This window comes from Tyto alba, unplaced genomic scaffold, assembly GCF_018691265.1.
Source record: "Tyto alba isolate M040663 unplaced genomic scaffold, T.alba_DEE_v4.0 Super-Scaffold_1000006, whole genome shotgun sequence".
In the NCBI taxonomy this organism is placed as follows: Eukaryota; Metazoa; Chordata; class Aves; order Strigiformes; family Tytonidae; genus Tyto; species Tyto alba.
Window position 1 is genome coordinate 21858610 of NW_024881272.1, and position 18137 is coordinate 21876746.

Genomic DNA, 18137 nt, shown 5'->3' on the forward strand with positions numbered 1-18137 from the left:
TTCTGGAGAGCCATTCACCACAAATCTGATTCTTGCACAAAAATGTTAAAGTCGTCATCAGCACGAATGCCCATATACCCACACTGTGCTTTCAGTTCCTATGAATGGGGACCCAGGAGATTTGTGGTTTGGATTATACTATAGTATGCCTCTGAAACATCATGTAAATGATGAAGAACAGAACCAGTTATATACCATGGATTTTCTTCTGTCTCAGGGCACATTGTTTCAAACACATCCTTGGACTTTAAATCTGCAGTAATAGTGAAACACAAGGAGCTTAAGTGTTTATCAGGAGTACAAACTAAGTTTTCTTCTGACTGTCTAAACAGAAACACTACTGAAGGTGTTTGCCTATTAATATTAAGGTTCTATTAGGATTCTTAATTGCAAAGCAGTGGCCTTATTGATCCCATTTAAAAATTATTATTATTATTAGATTGGTGACTGTACATGAAAAGAAGTGGGTCAGAAGCTCTTTAGATGTAGTTAGAAAAGAAAGAGCATTTTAAACCTTTGTAAAGCAAGCTGCAAGCTGAAGATAATTTCTACAACTTATTTCTTCCTCCTAATACTTGTAACCTTTAGAACCACAACCTTTTTAGCTAAAACTATGCAGTAGATTAGATCAAAGCATACAAGTATGGAGAAATTATTTATAACAAGTATTTAAACTTTTTAATAGAAAAGTGAGTTTATCACAAGCTTTACGGGACAAACATTCACACACACCACAACCCATGCCTGATTGAGGCAAATACAAATATAGGCTCCAGTGATAAAAGGTATGGGAAAAAAAAAATTTAGAACATTTTATTTTCTTTTGTAATACAGACTTACAATAATAATCTCCCTGTAATAAGAAGTGTGTAGAATGGAAATAACCATTTATCTTCAGCGTAATGTGGCCACAGTTTTGATGAGCACGTCAGACAATAACAAACTCCTTCTCATTGTGAAGGACTTCTACGTGGCTTTCTCCACCCCTGGCATGGCAGCTCGCTCTGTGTTGACTGGGAGAAGGAGGGGCTTTATTCTGTATTGGTGATGTTTTTGGAAACTTCATCTTTTAAACTCTGGACACAGGATAAATCCATCCACTTGTACATATTATGAGGCACAGCTATGTATTATTTGTCCAACTGGTGGTAGAAATTATGTCATTTGGAAGGGTTGGGCAAAGACTATTATCACTGTACTTACAGCAGTCTACAAGCCATTAGAAGGAAAATTTGGAAAAGAATCACTGCTACTCCAACTGCAGTAACAGACAACCCTTCTAATATTCCTCTCTCACACATCCTTCTCCCATTAAATTTACTCAGCTGAGCTTCATGCAGCAAGTTCAAAGTCACCCATAACAACATGTTTTGCACCTTTGCAGTACTGACAGTCATGCAAGCTTGACCATTGCACCCACTGTCACTGCCACAATAAATTGGCATACCTCTGTAAGGAACCAGAACCCAGAAGTGTGACATGTGGTAACATTAACAGGTACAATTTGCCATTTAACCATATAAATCTAGCAGTATCAGTTGTTGAGATCACCTCTGTAATAACAAAATACAGACTAGCTCTTTGAGGTTGGAACATTTTCAAAACTGAGCATCCTCTAAATATTCTTCTCTGTGGCTTTTATCCAAACATCCTAGTGCTGTGCAGTGAGGAGGTGGATCCCGCACGCCCTTCCTTGTTTTGCTCCTCAAATGTGTGTTTTTTTGAAGGTGTCTGGCTTGGCTTCAAGATCCAGTTCCTTGAAACAAATGGTAATTGTAGTGTTTGAAACTACAAGAACAGCTTATAAATGGACCCTGCAATTTTCAGAGCATTCTTGTAAACTTGACTTGGAACATAAAAGCCAAGAATAGTTCTTGGAAGAGGTGTCCTCAGAAAAGCCAAGTTCTTTTTATTAAACATTCCTGTATGTAATAAATGTAATGAATAATCAACTGTAAAGCAAAAATATTCTAAGAATTGCAGTGATTGATTAACCATACTGTTTTGAACTTCCCATGTATAAATGAATGGGTAAATGAATAAAATATACAGATTGCAGTTGCAAAATACCAAAAAGTGACATATGAGTGATGAAAGCAGGCTAACAGTAATGCTTTTTATTAAGGAACTGCCTGCATATTCATTAGAGCTAGTCGATTACTTAAAGAATATATTCATCAGATAATTTATTTGATGAATTTTACTATTATTTGTCAAATAATTTATTCAACAAAAAAGGTAAAATTAATGGAATAGTGCATTCATCAAATCTTATTGGACAGCTCTAATACTTATTCAGTTTTGTACATTTCAGTTGATTCAGGATTAGTAATACTGCTGCAATCAATGCAGAAAAATTTCCAGGCTAATCCATTACTCTGATGTTTTCTCATATACCCACAGATTTCATGTACTTAATCTAGGCCATTCAACTGATCATCTTTCTTGTAGAAAAGTAAATATTCAAAGTCTTTAAAGTTTTACATTTCCCAGACTTCAATACTGAGCATGATCTGACAGTCCTTTTCTCCCACTTAATAAAAAAAAAAGGAAAATAAAAAAAAAGCAGCCCCTCTTAGGTCAATCACACCACACTGGTATAATCAAGTACACTACCTTCTGGGGCTTCTTCACATTATTATTCTTGTTCTTCAATGAAGCAGCTCGTGTTCATTACTCATGATATTTCTTGATATTCTAAGGATTACTATTGAAAAAGCTGTTTGACTTCTGACCTCCATCACAACAAACTATACTGCTATCTCACATTTTTAGTGAATATTTATGCTTTGGAAAATTCTGTTTTTTTTCCAAAGAGTTATTTGTGATAAATACCTAGTTATGTTTCTTAGATAGATGGGAAAAGCATACTCTGTACCATTTACTGTACATTTTTCAGAAAATAGCTGTTTTAAACATTTTTTTATATCTACTCTTGTTTCTCAGTCTGCCCTTTTAGTGGAAATAAATTTCCTACAGGGACTAGCAATGGCTTTATTATTCTTTATGAAAGAATAATAGTCCTCTTTTCATTAGCCCCTCTGTGGCTTCAGTTAAAGGTGTCTCCATTGCATTTCTTAGGCCATTGTGGATAAAGCGGAGATAATTAATTATATAGTGGCATTAAAGACTGAGTCTGCAACTTTGGTTGAAACAGATTAGTTCAAACCACAGTGTTGTTCAGCAACAACAATACTTGCTGTGATAAATAATCACAGAGTTGGAAAGTATTTGCCCTGCTCAGTGGACAGGACCAGCTTTAATTTCCAAGCCAAAGCTTCCATACTGTCATACCCAATGGATGCAGTTTCTCAGAAAAACCCGGACTTTCACGTGAAATTAAGGTTTTCCCTTCCTTCCTTTTGTCATTAAAGCCCCTGTTCTAAAGTCCCTGGAAATACTTGGGAAAAGAGGCTGTGGTCATTAGTCTACAACATGAAAATTATTTGCTCTTATGTTGTTACATAGGAACAAATTCATCACATAAGGCTCAAAGGCCTTTGAAGGATGTTTCATATAAAAGTTTGGGGGTTTTTTTTAATCAACTTAGTGAGTACTGTTATAAGAAAAATCATGTGAAGAAGTTCTCCCTCAGATTCACTGAAAGGACATTAGACTTGAAAATTCAAGCATGTCCTCTGTCATCAAGAGTGAAGCAAGCAGAAATAGCAGGTGAGGGAAGACAGGTGGGTGCCAAGGGGAAGGGGGAAAGCACCCGCAGGTGCCAGCTGGCTGTGCAGATTTCCTGAGATGTCCCACAGCTCAGTGCAGGTTAATGGCCCTGTCATCCTTCTTCTTTTCTAGCAAGATAAACTGTGCCCACTATTTTAATGGATCCATGTGCATTGAGCCTCAGTGTATTTTTTTTCGGGAAAGCCACACTACTGTCTGAATCATTTTTTTGGGGTTGTTTTGGTTTTTTTTTTTAATTTTTTTTTCTTGGTGATTATTTACATTATCTTGCTATAAGCACAATTACTATAAATACATATGCTTACCCTAAATTGGTCATTGAAATGACACAGTAGATTTGCTTTAGACTGATGATTTCTTTTGGACTTTCTTAGTAATTACATAATGACTACATCCACACTACATATTTTGTCACTCAAATCACATTTTCTTCTAATATTCTACTGCACCTTTGATTCATTACTCACAGACATTTAGGGAAGCAAATTTAAATTCCCAGTAGTAATTGCATGTGAATACTCTGTCTGGAAATCTCACTTGGTCATTGAAAGAGCTTTTTGTGGCTTTGAGTAAGACTGTAAGCCACATCATGGGATTTTGTGACCACATCCATAGCAGAATCATGAATATTTCTAAATAGCAAAGAGCCAAATCCTTTAGAGGATCTAATAAAGTTTGTAAGGCATGAACCACTTTCTGCCAACTATTCACACCTCCAAAATGGCAAATATAGCCTGTTGTCAGACTTGACATCTCAGTCATGCTCCTGATGCTGCCTCCATCCTGGTAGTTTATCCATTCACTGAAGCTAGTTGTGCTAAAAGATAACAACTATTTCACTCCACTTTGCCAGGTAAAAATACTTCTGCAGGTCTCCTGCATAAGGCTCTAGATGCAGCCAAAGAGAGGTTTGCATTTATGCAAAGAAACCATAGGAGAGCTGTAACATGTAGTCTGAAGTCTTAGATGCACCTGGAATCAGTTAATTAAACAGCCTGATTTATGTCATTACCAACTCCTAAGTAAATACACCTTTTCAAAAGCTTCTTGGAAAAGGAGAAGACTAAATCTACTAATTAATTACAGTACAAGCAAGACAGACCTCAGTCCTACCGCTAGATCTAGTTGGGCTTACATTTATGGCTCAGGTCAGATACAGCTCTATTGGTTCATCCCTCCTGCCCTTGGCTGCAAAACCAAGGTTAAATAAAAATATTTAGGTCACTATGTGTTCAGCTTTGCAATCCAATAAGAAACGACATTGAATACAGGAGTCTGAGAAGCTGTTTACGCTGATAAAAAATATAGAAACACCATTTATTTATTTATATTTACAGCTTGCTATAAGTGTTCTAAAAATATAAAGGAAACATTTAATTGAGTCTAAATCCACATCCTGAGGCATGTAAAGGAACAACTTTGAAGTATTCATGTATAAAGAGCAACTCTATGTGAAAATTATGTATTTCCTCAGACGGGGTTTGAAATAGATTCATTTAGTTATGTTTTAACTTTTAAAACAAGTGAAAATATTAAAATCTTAGAATCATAAAATCATGAATTATTGAAAATATTTCCCAAATATATAGTCTTAAAGGGGGTTTGTTAATGTTGTTACATTTTCTACTCCCAGATATGACTGCTCTTGTATACCTAAAGGATTCAAGAAGGTATATTCACTGGGAACATGATAATGAGATAAATCAGTCAGGAGACAAACCCAGACTGTTTGACTGCCAGCTTGTGTCCAATTTTATGCAATTAATATGGCATAAATTTTCATTTTGAAGCTTAAACTGTTTTATTGTTAATAGCTTAATTCCGTTCTTCCCCAACTAAAATAACGATGACCCACTGAATGTTGTCATTTTACCCAGCCATTAACCATACAGCCAGAAAGACAGAAACGTATTGCTCTCTATGGCAGAATTCAGACCATCACAAGCTGATTAATTCACACACTCATAATGAGGGTCATTGTAAAGACTGATACAGATACAGCTGCTCTGAACTTCAGACATTTTTTGAAAGAGCCAAATTCAATATGATATATGTAAAAAATTCAAGTATATGCCTAAGAGAGCAGCAGGAGAAATTTTCTCATTCTTTTTTGTGAGATCTGACATCAGCATATAGATGGTTTCATCAATTATTGAGACAGAGACTAAGAAAGGAAAAGGGAATGATTTGGGGGTTTCATTTTTGAAGTTTGAACGTAAAGTGTTCAGACTGAATCAGAACTAATATGTCTAAATCTTTAGAATTAGCTGCCTCTTTCTTATACCTTCTCTTCTTTGTAACACTAGAGAGCCTTACAAGGCTGGTATTTAAAGTGTTTTAATAACTTTTGAAAGGCTGGGGTGTATCTTTTACACAAGAATTTCACATATGAAATTATCAATTTCTTTTTCATTCTATAAATACATATGTACTGGAAATAGCCTCAAAAACTCAGTCTCATATTAAATAATTATGCCACCATTAAAAAAGGAACTGTCTTTAGATAGCACTGGATGAGGAATTGAGGGATGAGGGAGATCCAGGTCTCCCTGCTCTAGCAAATATTTAATTATTTATATGGCATGAAATAGATCCGGCAGGGCTAAAGGAGTAATAGCAGTGAATAGCTGGTACAGAGGATGGAGAAACTAAGGGTCATAGCCTAGTCTGAATATTAAGTATAACAGAAAATTGTGCCCATATCTCCAAAATCCTGGATAAATGCCCTGTCCACGGGGATTTTCATTGTTCAGAGGTGTTCTTTCTGGTTTTAATCAGAAAAGCTATCCTAGTCAGCAAGCCTTTTCTGGTGAAAGTATAGTCTAAAACAGTAAATGTCTTTTAGTGCTAATGAACTGACGTTCAGATTTTTTCAATACCTCTCATCCTGATCTGTTTCATTTTACCAGATGTCCAGGTGCTAAGTCAGCTACTGCCATGATAGATGTACCATTTCCCTCTGAGCTTTCAAGTGCTCTTTTGTCTTGGTTAAAAAAAGGGAGGGGGGTAGGAAGGAAAAAAAAAGTTGCCAAATTTGACAGCTGTCAGCTATCTTGATGGGGCAAAATGATGATATATCACTTCACTCGGTAGCTTACAGTTTAATTGTAATTAATTATGAAAGAAACTACAACTCTTCAACATGAGTGCAAATATTTTCATTTGCAGGCAGATGTTTTGCGTGCTTTATTAAATTTTGTGCATTTCATACCATTCAGTTCTCAGCTAAAAATAACTATCATTCTGTACCTACATAGAGAGTGTTTCATGCAGTGTGAAGCTCTAACATCATATTTACTTGAGGATAGAACATTATGTTACTCTTTCAGTATGTAAGATACGTACATTTAACACTGGAATTAAGGACCTACTTTAAATATAGCAGTTGTTAAGCAATGTGCTATTAGCAGAACTCCAGTAGCTTGGAACATTTAGCATTTTAGGACCTATGTGCTCATTTTTATATTATCACTTTGTTTGCAAAATACAGTTAATAATAGAGAAGTTTGTAATTTGCTTAGACAATAGATGAGCTTGTTTCTCAGTGCTCTTCTGGATCCTCATCTTAGGAAAATATTATTACGTCTTGATATGCGTACATCTCTATTATTTTCTTCTACAAAGTGCAGAGGGGTGAAATTCTGCTGTGGTGGTCCCAGAACTGCTAGGAGTAGAAGCCAAAGCAGCAGTAACTTGCTCTACCCATGCCCACCACTGGTCACTTTTTCTTCATTACAGAAGCCTGTGCAGAAGTACACTGTTCAGTTAGCCATGGTAGTATTGAGATAAAAGGAGGGATGCAAATCTGCAAACAGATTTACAGAGCCATCCCAGATCTAGTTGGAGGTAGGTTAACACCACGCACAGTTTTTCCCATCCTATCCTAAAATACATGTGATTGATTGAACAGAGCTCCCCAGGCTAAATTCCTTTGGCAAAACCTCCTTATTTTTGACAAGACGATTAGAAGAGCACCAGGAAATTTCTTTGAATTTGCAATTGCTTTTTCTCTCCTGTGGATTTCTTTACAACAGGAAATTATGCAGACCGATGCTGTGGTTGAGGGTCAGGTCTGATGCTAGGACTTGTAGCGCTCCAGACAGCTCTTAACTCTTCCTTGCATGCCTGCTGTATCTTACCCACCAGCATCACAGTTGCAAACATGGGAACCATACCATGGAGACCTCCAAAACACAGCTGCAGGAAAATTTATTATACTGCTCTATACCACAGTGTGCATCCATGATACATGCAAGTGCTAATCAGCAGAGCAAAACCCACAGCAGTGTCCACTATTGCCCATGCACTTGTGACTTCGAGTGCCTTGAGACTGCTGCTCTTTATGATGTGTAGAAGTAAAGTCTTGACAACGCTGGAGACAGTGAGAGTTTTAACATTTAATAGGTGTTCTGGCCTTGGTTTAATGGGGCCAGAAGTCACTCCAGAGTCCTAAATCCTTATGACCCTTCACACAGGTGATCTCCCCAAGAGAGATGTGACAAACACTTACCATCCTCCCTTTAAACTCAGTCACGGGTGTACATTAAAACCTAGCTCATTTTGATTTGTGGCTCCTTGGAGATTATCCTGGGTTATACAGATACATAAATGTATTTACTATATCTACAGGATCTTGATTCAATGCGATCCTAATAATCACCCTTATTTAATGTCTATTTCATGTAAATATTTTTTAAGTTTCCTACCATTTGTTCTTAAATATACCAATTTTGAGAATTTAAGAATGCTAGAAATACTTTTACAAATATCTTTAAGGAGAAATGATTCCCTGAAGATGATATGAACGGAGGCTGTTCCTATACCAGCCCTTGTGTTTGATTAACCACTTAAAAAAAAAAAAAAAAAAAAAAAAAAAAGCGATAGATTAATTATTAAAATTAGTCCTGTAGTGCTCCTGAGCATGCTAAGTGAAAATTGATTCCCACTGAATCTAGGGGGGAGGGAGGGTTGAGGATACACAGCACCTCACAGAATTGGGCTTGCAGGGAGAAAGTCAGAGGTTTCCTTTGTGAAATAGTAACGACTGAGTGCACTGTTTACCCAATAGCAGTTTGAGGTGGTTTGTTAAATAAAAACAAAACAAAACAAAAAAAAGAATTCAGTTCTGGGCTTGGAATCAATGCAATTCCCCTTTAGCCTATTACATTTGCCAAGAAGCCCCTCTCAGGACATGCAGCAGTTTCTCTGACTGCTCAGCCATGTAATAACACTGAAAACAAAGGCACAAGAACTTACCATGTCACACTGAAATGTCGTTATTCATTTGATAAAACTGTGGCCATGCCACAACACTTCATGATTTGGGTTTGCCCAAAGCTGCAGAGTAGCTTTGCTCATTATACAGGTAACTTCTCCCCAAAGCCGGTGTGTGGCAGCGGCAGTCCCCAGGCCAGCCCTTTCCAGGCCTGTGCAAAGCCTGTCCTGAGCTTGGCTTCACAGTTGCCTGCACATCTTGCTCTACTCCAGCTTGCTGCTTCCCCAGAGACAGCGTGCCTTATGTTTGCCATTTCATTCTCATTCACCTTGCCTGTCACCTTAAGGCAGGCTTAATTATAACACCATGGAAGGTTTATTAAACAATATCTGAAGATTGTGCTTTAATTGCAAAAATGAAAACACACGATTACAACCAAAGTAAGTATAATACACAGTATTTGGCTATAAGTAGCAGCTGAAGCCTTTTAGATATTTCAGAGACTATCATATAGAAGTCCCTCAGTTTTTACCAGCTGGAAGATTTGGGGATCCAGTATTCCTTGTGCCTATCTATATTTTAGATTACTGTTACAGCCTACCTCCTCCATTTCTACTCATTTGAAGCTGTTTTGGATACAAATTCAAATGTCTTAAGGGGTTGTATCTTTGCCCAAGCATTTTGGGTGATTTGACTTCCCATCCCATTTACTGATATATGTATGGCTTTTGGGGGCTATCAGTTATATAAAGGCAATTTCCCCTTTAGTCCTATTCAGTCCAACTGTCCAATGTGAACATTTTACTCTACATTTTCCAGAAATAGCTGAGGCTACTGGTATGTTCATAGCAAAAAACATAGAGTATCAGGCAGAAGCAGAATATGTCAAGTTTAGGATACCTGTTGGATTACCAGTTTTCTCTAAAGGCCACACTTCACACACTATTCACATTAGCTCTTTTTTGTCCTGGATTTCCTATGAGTTCATGTTATTGTTTTCCCTCAAGTTTTGCTGAATTTCTGTGTCACAGAATACTCACAATTACTTTGCTGTTACCTATTTTGTCCCCCGAAAGACAAAATGCAGTTCCAGAGGCCTCTAACATATGTTGAAAATAAAAAAAAAAAAAAATAAAACCAAACCAAAACAAAAAAAAAGAAAATGGAAAAAACAAAACCAATAGTATGTTGCCTAAAAGTCTTTTGAGACACTGAACATTGTGTAAAGGCAGTCTATGCACTTAGCTATAGACATTTTTTATTAATAGAGTGCTTCAAAATGGGGCAAAAACTTATTTAAGACTTTAATAAATCTTGGAAATGACTGGGTATTTCAGAAGTTAAGCTCACCCTCATTACCCTGTAACACTACCTCCTGTGAGGCTACCTGAGATGTATTGTACAATAATTGTGTTCTGGCAGCTGATTCCGACAAGCTGGTGTTAACCTCTCCTGTTCCCCCGATATGTACAGATTATTCCCATTAGAACGGATTGATGAATGAAAAGATCATAGTTAATGGGTATTACCTTAATGCAGAGGGCCAAATCCTATTATCCTGTGCAACAGACAGTGTAAGTAGTATTTGTGTAAAGGAGCCCCCCTGGGACAAAGAGAAATGGAGTCCGCTGCCACAAGGGCCCACATCTGCCCATTGCCTGCCCCATTCTTGCTCAGCAAAACCTCTCCAGTTCTGCAGCTGGTTTATGTGGCCAAAAGATAAGTGGTTTTGGCCCATAATGCTTCCTACAGAGCCTATTAATGGCAATAGGAAGGCTCTCATTGACATTAGCTATCTTGGTGAAAATTGGCAGAGAGGAAGGTTGGTTGTGTGCTTCATGCTGAGATCTTGGTAGCAGTTTCTGAAGTAGCAGTGTGTATTCTCTGTGCTCATGGCACTCTGATCACGTTTCACCCTACCTTTTTCAGATTAATAAATATATTAGGTGGGTTATGCAGATTACAGTGTGTGCACTAAGTTATTTGATATATTACTCACCAACAAATATAAGATAAAAAGTAAGTCTGTATATAATTACACACAACTGCTGACTGACTTATAATTAACTTTGAAAAATTGCTGGTTTAGAAGATATTATAGATTATAATTTTAAATATAAGGAGCTTCAGAATAGCTCTCACGAACAGTGCAAGTACAAGTTATTCAGTGAAGGATTAATTCCCTAAACTGCTAATCAGCTCTATCTCCTGTCATATCAAATTGTAAATACATTATGCTGTATTAAAGTATGAGCGTGCAGCTAATTAAAGCAGAGACTGCATTTAATATCAGATACTCCCCCTTGACACAACAAAAATGTTCTAAGGACATCCATAACAAGTGTTAACAAATTAAAGTGATTCTTTTTAAAGTGATGCTGTACTCCTACAGCAGCCTTTTGTTTTCATTTCAGAGGATTTTTTTTTTTTTAAAAGAAAAAGAAGGAGGGAGGAAAACCACACAGTCTTTCTGGAGAAACAAGTTGGGGAAGACATTAATTCTGTTCAGTCTACAGCCGGAAGCCCACAGGAACCAACCAAGGGATCACAACCAAGGATCTACAGATAGTATCTGAATGACATCTAGCTAAAATTTGTTTCATTTGCTAACATTTTAAATAGATTCTGATGTTAAATGCTGCAAAGCAAAATAAGGATTTTTTAAAAAAGCAAGCCCATCCACATCGTTAAAACAATGCAGTATATATTTAAATGAAATATCAGTGAAGCCTAGCTGAGCAGAGGTTCAGAACCATAATTGAGCTTCATTTGCAAAACTGCTTCTTCTAGTTGCTTTTTTCTGTTTCAAACTTAAATAAAGCAATGCCATTATAAAGAAGGCAGGAAAAAAAACCAAAAAAACAAACAAACAAAAAAAAACAATATACTGAAATTATTCACCTATGAAGCAAACATAAAATATGAGAGAATACGCAGCAAGGAGCCTTTCAACAAAAGTTAGTTTTTTAAAAATTCTTTGTGTAAGCCTCAAAGTTTTTTTGTGTCACTTGAAAGTTTTCACACCCCAAAGACCTCAGAACATATGATGTTATTAATGTTATTCAGCAACAAAAGACATACATTTTGTCAAGATCTACACGATACTGTACAATAGAAAATCCATGGGGGGAAGGGGCTTTTTTAGTTTTCTCCATTTCCCTTTTTCTTTTCCTTTCCTTTATTTTTTCTTTTCTTTATTTTTTGTCTTCTCTTTCCTCTTCACTTTTCTTCTCTTTTCTTTCTCTCCTTTTTTCTTTCTCCTCTTCTTAAACATCTCTACTTAGAGAAAATATCTCAGCAGGAAATTGAAGAGATTTACCAATAAAATCAATAAGCATTTGCAGACTGTTGGTAGTGATACTGTTGGGATAAGATAGAGTTACAGCTCTGTTTGATCAATGTTTCTTACAGGACTCATATTTTTTTAATAGAAGTGGATCAGAAAAGGATGGGGTTTTTTCCCTCCTGGCACTGGATTCTGTAGGTTTCAAATACACAGAAACTTCATCATCTGACTTGTTTCATTTAAATGTGTAACAGTTACTAAAACACAAAAGCATCCTGGTTTGAACTAAAAGTTCCTTTCTTCACTCCCCCAGGTTAATTTGTTGGCTTTTGGAGTGATTATTTATAAAGTATTTCGACACACTGCAATGTTGAAGCCAGAAGTTAGTTGTTATGAAAATATAAGGTAAGTTTGCCATTTAATACAAATTCTACCTTCTGTAAGTTTAAATACAGCCAAAGATGAGTACTTAGAAATAACAGTTTAATCTTGTGGAAGATTTGTGGAAAAAGATTTTTTTGTTGTTGTTGTTCCTTCATATAGATTTGGAGGTAGATTTTTCAATCTTTATCCCCATTGAGCCATACCTTGTAAAATAACATTGGAGTTGTGTAAGAGGTGTACAAGGAATACAAGTGGCCAATATCAACTAGAGCATAAAAGCTGATGGCAAGGTTAAAGAAGTAATTGTCCTTTTTTCTTAAGCACTTTCCACAGCCAAAGTGGAAGCCAAAACATATTTCAAAACTCATGCCTGAAGTGGGACCAAAATATTTGCCTTGAAGTAACAAGGAATTCAGTGATAAGAGAATCAAGCCATTCATGTTATTTGTAAAGTCTACAGTAGGACATTGTGCTTCTGTGGCACAGGGGGCAATGGGGAGGGATTCTCTCCAGGATTTTTACTTTGCATGCTGCTATGATTTTTCCATCAACTCACTCTCTTTAAAACTGATTTATAGGGACCTTGAAAACCATTTGTGCCGGAAAAGCTGAAGTGTACTACAGGGAACATTGAAAACAACTTACTGTTTGTGTTGCTTAGGAACACTCCTGCGGTTTCAATGTATTGCACTAGATTTATAGTTAGGATTTAGCAATTGTTTGATTGATTACTTTCTCTTATTCCTCACCCTTCGTAGTTTCATGTGGTGAGCTGGTTTTAATGAAGTTGAAAATTATTCATTTTCAGAGGAACAGTGCTAAAAATGTCTGTTGTTCAAAGGAAGTCCTGCAATGACTGGGCTGAGAATGAATAAGAAAGTAATCAGTAGCTTCATTTCCAAGACAACAAGCTGTAATTTGCTCAAGTCTGTGAGCATGGCTCTACAGCGTGTTGGAAAAAAAAAAAAAAAAATCATAGCCAATCAGTTCCTATAATTTTAAAGCATCAATATGCTGGCCTAGGAACTATTTGAGAGTATGTGTGTTCTAAAAACATTTTTTTTTTTTTTTTAAAGAAAGAATGAAAGAAGCAAAGTCTAGTTTTACAACTGACACCATCTTCTGCAGTGAACCTGACAGGGAGCCTGGGAACCCTTTGATGTTATGCTCATGTACTGACCTAAGAGCATACTGTACATTTTTCTGGGTTATTTTTTGAGGAAGATAAGGGGGAGGAGGAAAAATGGGGAAATGCTTCATAACAGACATATGTTTTTCCTTGGGGAATTACACTAACAGTAGATTTAAATCAAATCATATGGTGCTGCAGTACACCAGAGAAAACGTATCTGAAGATTAAAGAAGGCAGTGTTTTAAGGCCCTCCAGTTTCAATCCTTTGCTCTTCTGCAGTGAATATGTGAGTTTATACGTGCATAGTGCTACAGCACACCCTAAAGAGCAGCCCATGCATTGTCACTTCTTAAGCCTTGGCAGCTGTGAGAAAAATGTCTAGGAAGCATTCACTATCCAAAGCAGTGAAGGAAGGAAAATAGCACAAGCCCACATGTTGTTCGCAATGTTTTCTTCCTCTCTAGATCCTGTGCCCGAGGTGCTCTTGCTCTCCTGTTCCTCCTTGGTGCTACCTGGATCTTTGGGGTCCTCCATGTCATCCAGGGATCCGTAGTTACTGCTTATCTTTTTACAATCTTCAATGCATTCCAGGGAATGTTCATCTTCATATTTCTTTGTGTTTTGTCTAGGAAGGTAAGTGTCCCATTCCCTGTCGGAAGCGACTCAGGCAGCCTCGGGTACCTACATAGGCAGATGCCCAGCCCCAAAGTGGAGCTGTGATGCAAATGTTTTATCAGAGCAAAGGGAGAAATCCTTCTGCCATTGATGGGGGACAAGAGGGGAGAGGGAAAATTTTGCTATTGCCTTCAGTGGAGACAGAGCCTCTCTCCAATTTTTACCTTCTTGATATTTCCTCACAGTTTTAAAGCTAACATATGAAACATTGAAAAATGTATTTTTTAAATTGTAAATCTGGTTATAGTGCCATTAACCAGATGAAATAACACAATGTGTGCAATAAAACTCACTTCCAGTCTTTCCAGTTAGCAGCAGCATTCACCCACACTACCCTGAGGTATTTCCTTCAATATTGTGTCCTTAAGTCAAAAGCAGCCCCACCTTAAAACATCTAGTGACAGGAACAGTACAAAATCAGTTTAAAGACATATACACCTATCAATAAATCTATTTCATATTTTAATTCAATATTTTTATTTCAGATTCAGGAAGAGTATTATAGGTTGTTCAAAAACGTTCCTTGCTGTTTCGGCTGCTTGAGATAAATGGAAGGAAAACATGCATGAGCATCTCAGTGGAAGAAGGGAGCAATCTAGATGATGTTGTTATGGATATTACAGAAAAATACGGTATTGTGAAAGTATGAAATGACCTAGTGAGCAGGCATATCTCTTAACTGAATTACTGAATGGTTTTGTACATACGTGTGCACTCATGCAAAGCATTTATATTATACTGTATACAAACAGTATACAAAACAAACTGGATTATTGCAAAACAAATATTAATGAAGACCAGGGAAAGAAGCAAATTTCTAAAGCTCAGGACTTTTCATGTCTTAGGTTTTGTTTCTAATATAAAAATATCTGCAGTTCTTAAAAGCAAGATACCAAAAACCAACTGGCACAGAAGATTTTATTAATTGCTTTGCTAGTGGAAATATATTCACTGTCTTTTTGTAGTAATGAGCTTCTTATATGTGGCCATCTGCAGGGAATGGGTTCCATTAAAGAGTCAACAGATAAAGATCTGCTTCAGCACAGACTTTTGAAAACATTTCTTTTAATTTAAAGTAGATTAAAAAAGGAATTTGTTTAATATTATTCTCTTATCACTCTGAAATATATATTGGTATATTAATCAATTCTTTATTTTTATAACTTTTAAAGAACAGTTTAGATCTAAAGAGCTGAGGTAAGATCTGATACAAGAATGGTGGGACAGTCATTTTCTAAGTGAAAGATTATTTAGTAAATACTTTGAAAAAGATCTGGTTCTTGTTTTATTTAATTGCAAAAAGACTGAGATCTGCTAAACTGGCACTATGATTTTGAAAGCTGTGGGAAGAAGATGTTTTCACAAGTTTGTCACTTGATAGAGATATTTGGAATCCAGACCTTGTAGGATTAAATTAAAAGTGTTAGAAATCACCCATGCAGAAGAATATGGATTTAAATTCAAGGTTGTGTCCCTCCATACCATGTAAAATTGTAATAACAGCAGTTTTCTCTACTCATAGCATCTTTGAGTCAAGCAGTTGTCTTCCTCTGAGGCTCCTGATTTTGAAACACTTATCCTGCATTTAACCTTAGGAGCATACATAGATCTACTGAAATCGAAGGGAGTACTTGAGGTGTAAGTTTTGCCAGATCAGGACATAAACACGTGCATCAGCAGTTCCACCTTTGCCATCTTACTTATTTTAAAAGTATGCTTTAATTTCACCCTTTTATCACCAAGCTTATGTGAAGCACTGAGCAATCCTCAGTCCACATTGCCTTCTCAGGAAGCGTCTAAGATCTCAGAAGAAGCTCAGTATTCTTAACAGTGAGGCACTGTAAATATGTTGTTGTTAATAAATCCCACTGTTATGTTGTCTGTTAAAATAAAGCACTACTCAATTTTATTTATATTAAAGGAAGCCTTTTTTTTGTAATGATCAAATTTGTTTGATTTTTATCTTTTTTTCCATATACACAAGGTTTTCATTGTATTCACTGCAGTGCCATACTTCATTAAGTATATTCCATGTCTCTGTCAAAATTTTGGAAACCACAAGAGGAGTCCTTCTTTCTGGAAAAAAAAAAAAAAAAAAAAAAATATCTGTTGGTCCTTTGAGTGTAAATTATGTGAATAAACTGAAGTGCTTAGCTTTGACATTTCGACATTTCCCTTCATTTAAGTAAATACAGTGGTGAAAGTTCTCATGGCTATATATTATTTGTCCTGAATTATTTGCTGTATTTCCTTTGCTGTTGTATACGTTCTTCCAGGTTTGGAAAGATGCAGATACATATTACTTAAAAAGAGTACTTTTAAAAGGATTCCTACTAATATATCATTTTTAATCTCCTGCAAAAATGTAACCTATAGTAAGTCTGGACAAAGAAGCATCTCTAGCAACTATATAATGACTTCAGCATGCTCAGTGAGATTGAAAAAGTTCCTTGGAAAGAAAATATATCATAAAGTGTTTAGGTTACAATAGTCTTTTTAATGAAAAAACATCTTTTATAGGAAAACTGTGCTCTCCAGTCTCTGGGTCAGATCTTCACCGAAACTCTGTTTTCCTCACATGCAAGGACGAGTTTTCATCTTTTAATATAGCATATAAGGCTTAGAAAAATTTTCTTTAAATTCACTGCCTTAGAGCCTGAAGGATATTGTAATTATCCTCCCTAATGCATGCAGAAATACGGACAAGAAATAAAAGGGTTTATTTGCCGCAGCCCTTAGTAACACAAACCCCAACCCATCAGAGAGAGGAGGAGAGGCAATGAACATAAACTGAAAAAGAGATGTTTCAGAAAGATACGAGGAGAAATGTTTGCACTGTGAGGATAATCAGGCACTGGAAATGGTTGCCCAGAGAGGTTGTATGGTTTTGTTAAAATCTTTGGAGGTTTTTAAGACTGGATAAAGCCCCCAGCAACTTGATCTCATACCTGATCCTGCATTGAGCAGGAAGGTGGATGAGGTGACCCTCTGTGATCCCTTCCAGCCTGAATTGTTCTATGAGTCTATGCTATGAAATATCAAATCAGAGAAATAACAGTTGGGGATTAGTTATGATTTTGTTAAGCAAACTGGTACTCAAGTGCTGTGCATCATCTGAACAAACTGTTTTTCCAGAAATAAATTTGTGTGACATATTTGTCAGATCAACTGGTAACCAGTTGGCTGGTTTGAAAAATAAAAACTTTTTTCAGCATCTTTTAATATTACATGCTTTTGAGAGGTCTATGACATCTTCAGGTGGGTCTAACAGGAAAAAAAAAAAAAAAAAAAAAAGAAATCAATGATTGACAAGACAGATAAAAAGTAAAATGTTAAGGTTTCATTTTGAAATCAAGTGCTTGCTGAAGAGAGAAATTGTTTCCATTAAACCAATCAAAGAGAAATTTGTGTTCAGTGTTGCATTTCAAGGTGTGCTTCAGAATATAATAAATAAGGTCTGGATTAAGAAAGACTGGTTTATTCTGAAATAATTATTTCCTCAAAGAATTGGAAGTGTATTTCAAAGAAACTGCAACATTTAGGAGTTAATTATCATCACAGCCTTTGGGAGGTTCAGTCTGCCAAAGCTGTGCTGATGAACAGATCGTCTGTGCTCTTTACCTACTGGAATGAAGCAAATAGGCACTGAAAACACCATAAATACTGTTCAAATTTATTTCAGACTTTCCTCCACTCTGCAGCTGTCACAGTCCTTCAACTCAGAACATGGTGGTACCCTGAAGCCAGGAATT

The 18137-nt window shown here is 36.4% G+C and overlaps 1 protein-coding gene across 5 annotated transcripts in view; it reads left to right on the plus strand.

Annotated features, from left to right (window-relative positions):
* The window catches only part of ADGRL4 (adhesion G protein-coupled receptor L4), a 135329-nt gene extending 117474 nt beyond the window's left edge, over positions 1 to 17855 (plus strand). For all 5 annotated transcript variants that reach the window (XM_033000722.2, XM_033000725.2, XM_033000727.2 and 2 more), the window contains 3 exons: positions 12508 to 12599; positions 14175 to 14343; positions 14871 to 17855. In XM_033000722.2, the coding sequence (XP_032856613.2) occupies positions 12508 to 12599; positions 14175 to 14343; positions 14871 to 14933 (324 nt within the window). In that variant the 3' untranslated portion in view covers positions 14934 to 17855. The remainder of the gene's footprint in view (positions 1 to 12507; positions 12600 to 14174; positions 14344 to 14870) is intronic.
* Positions 17856 to 18137: the final 282 nt, after the last annotated feature.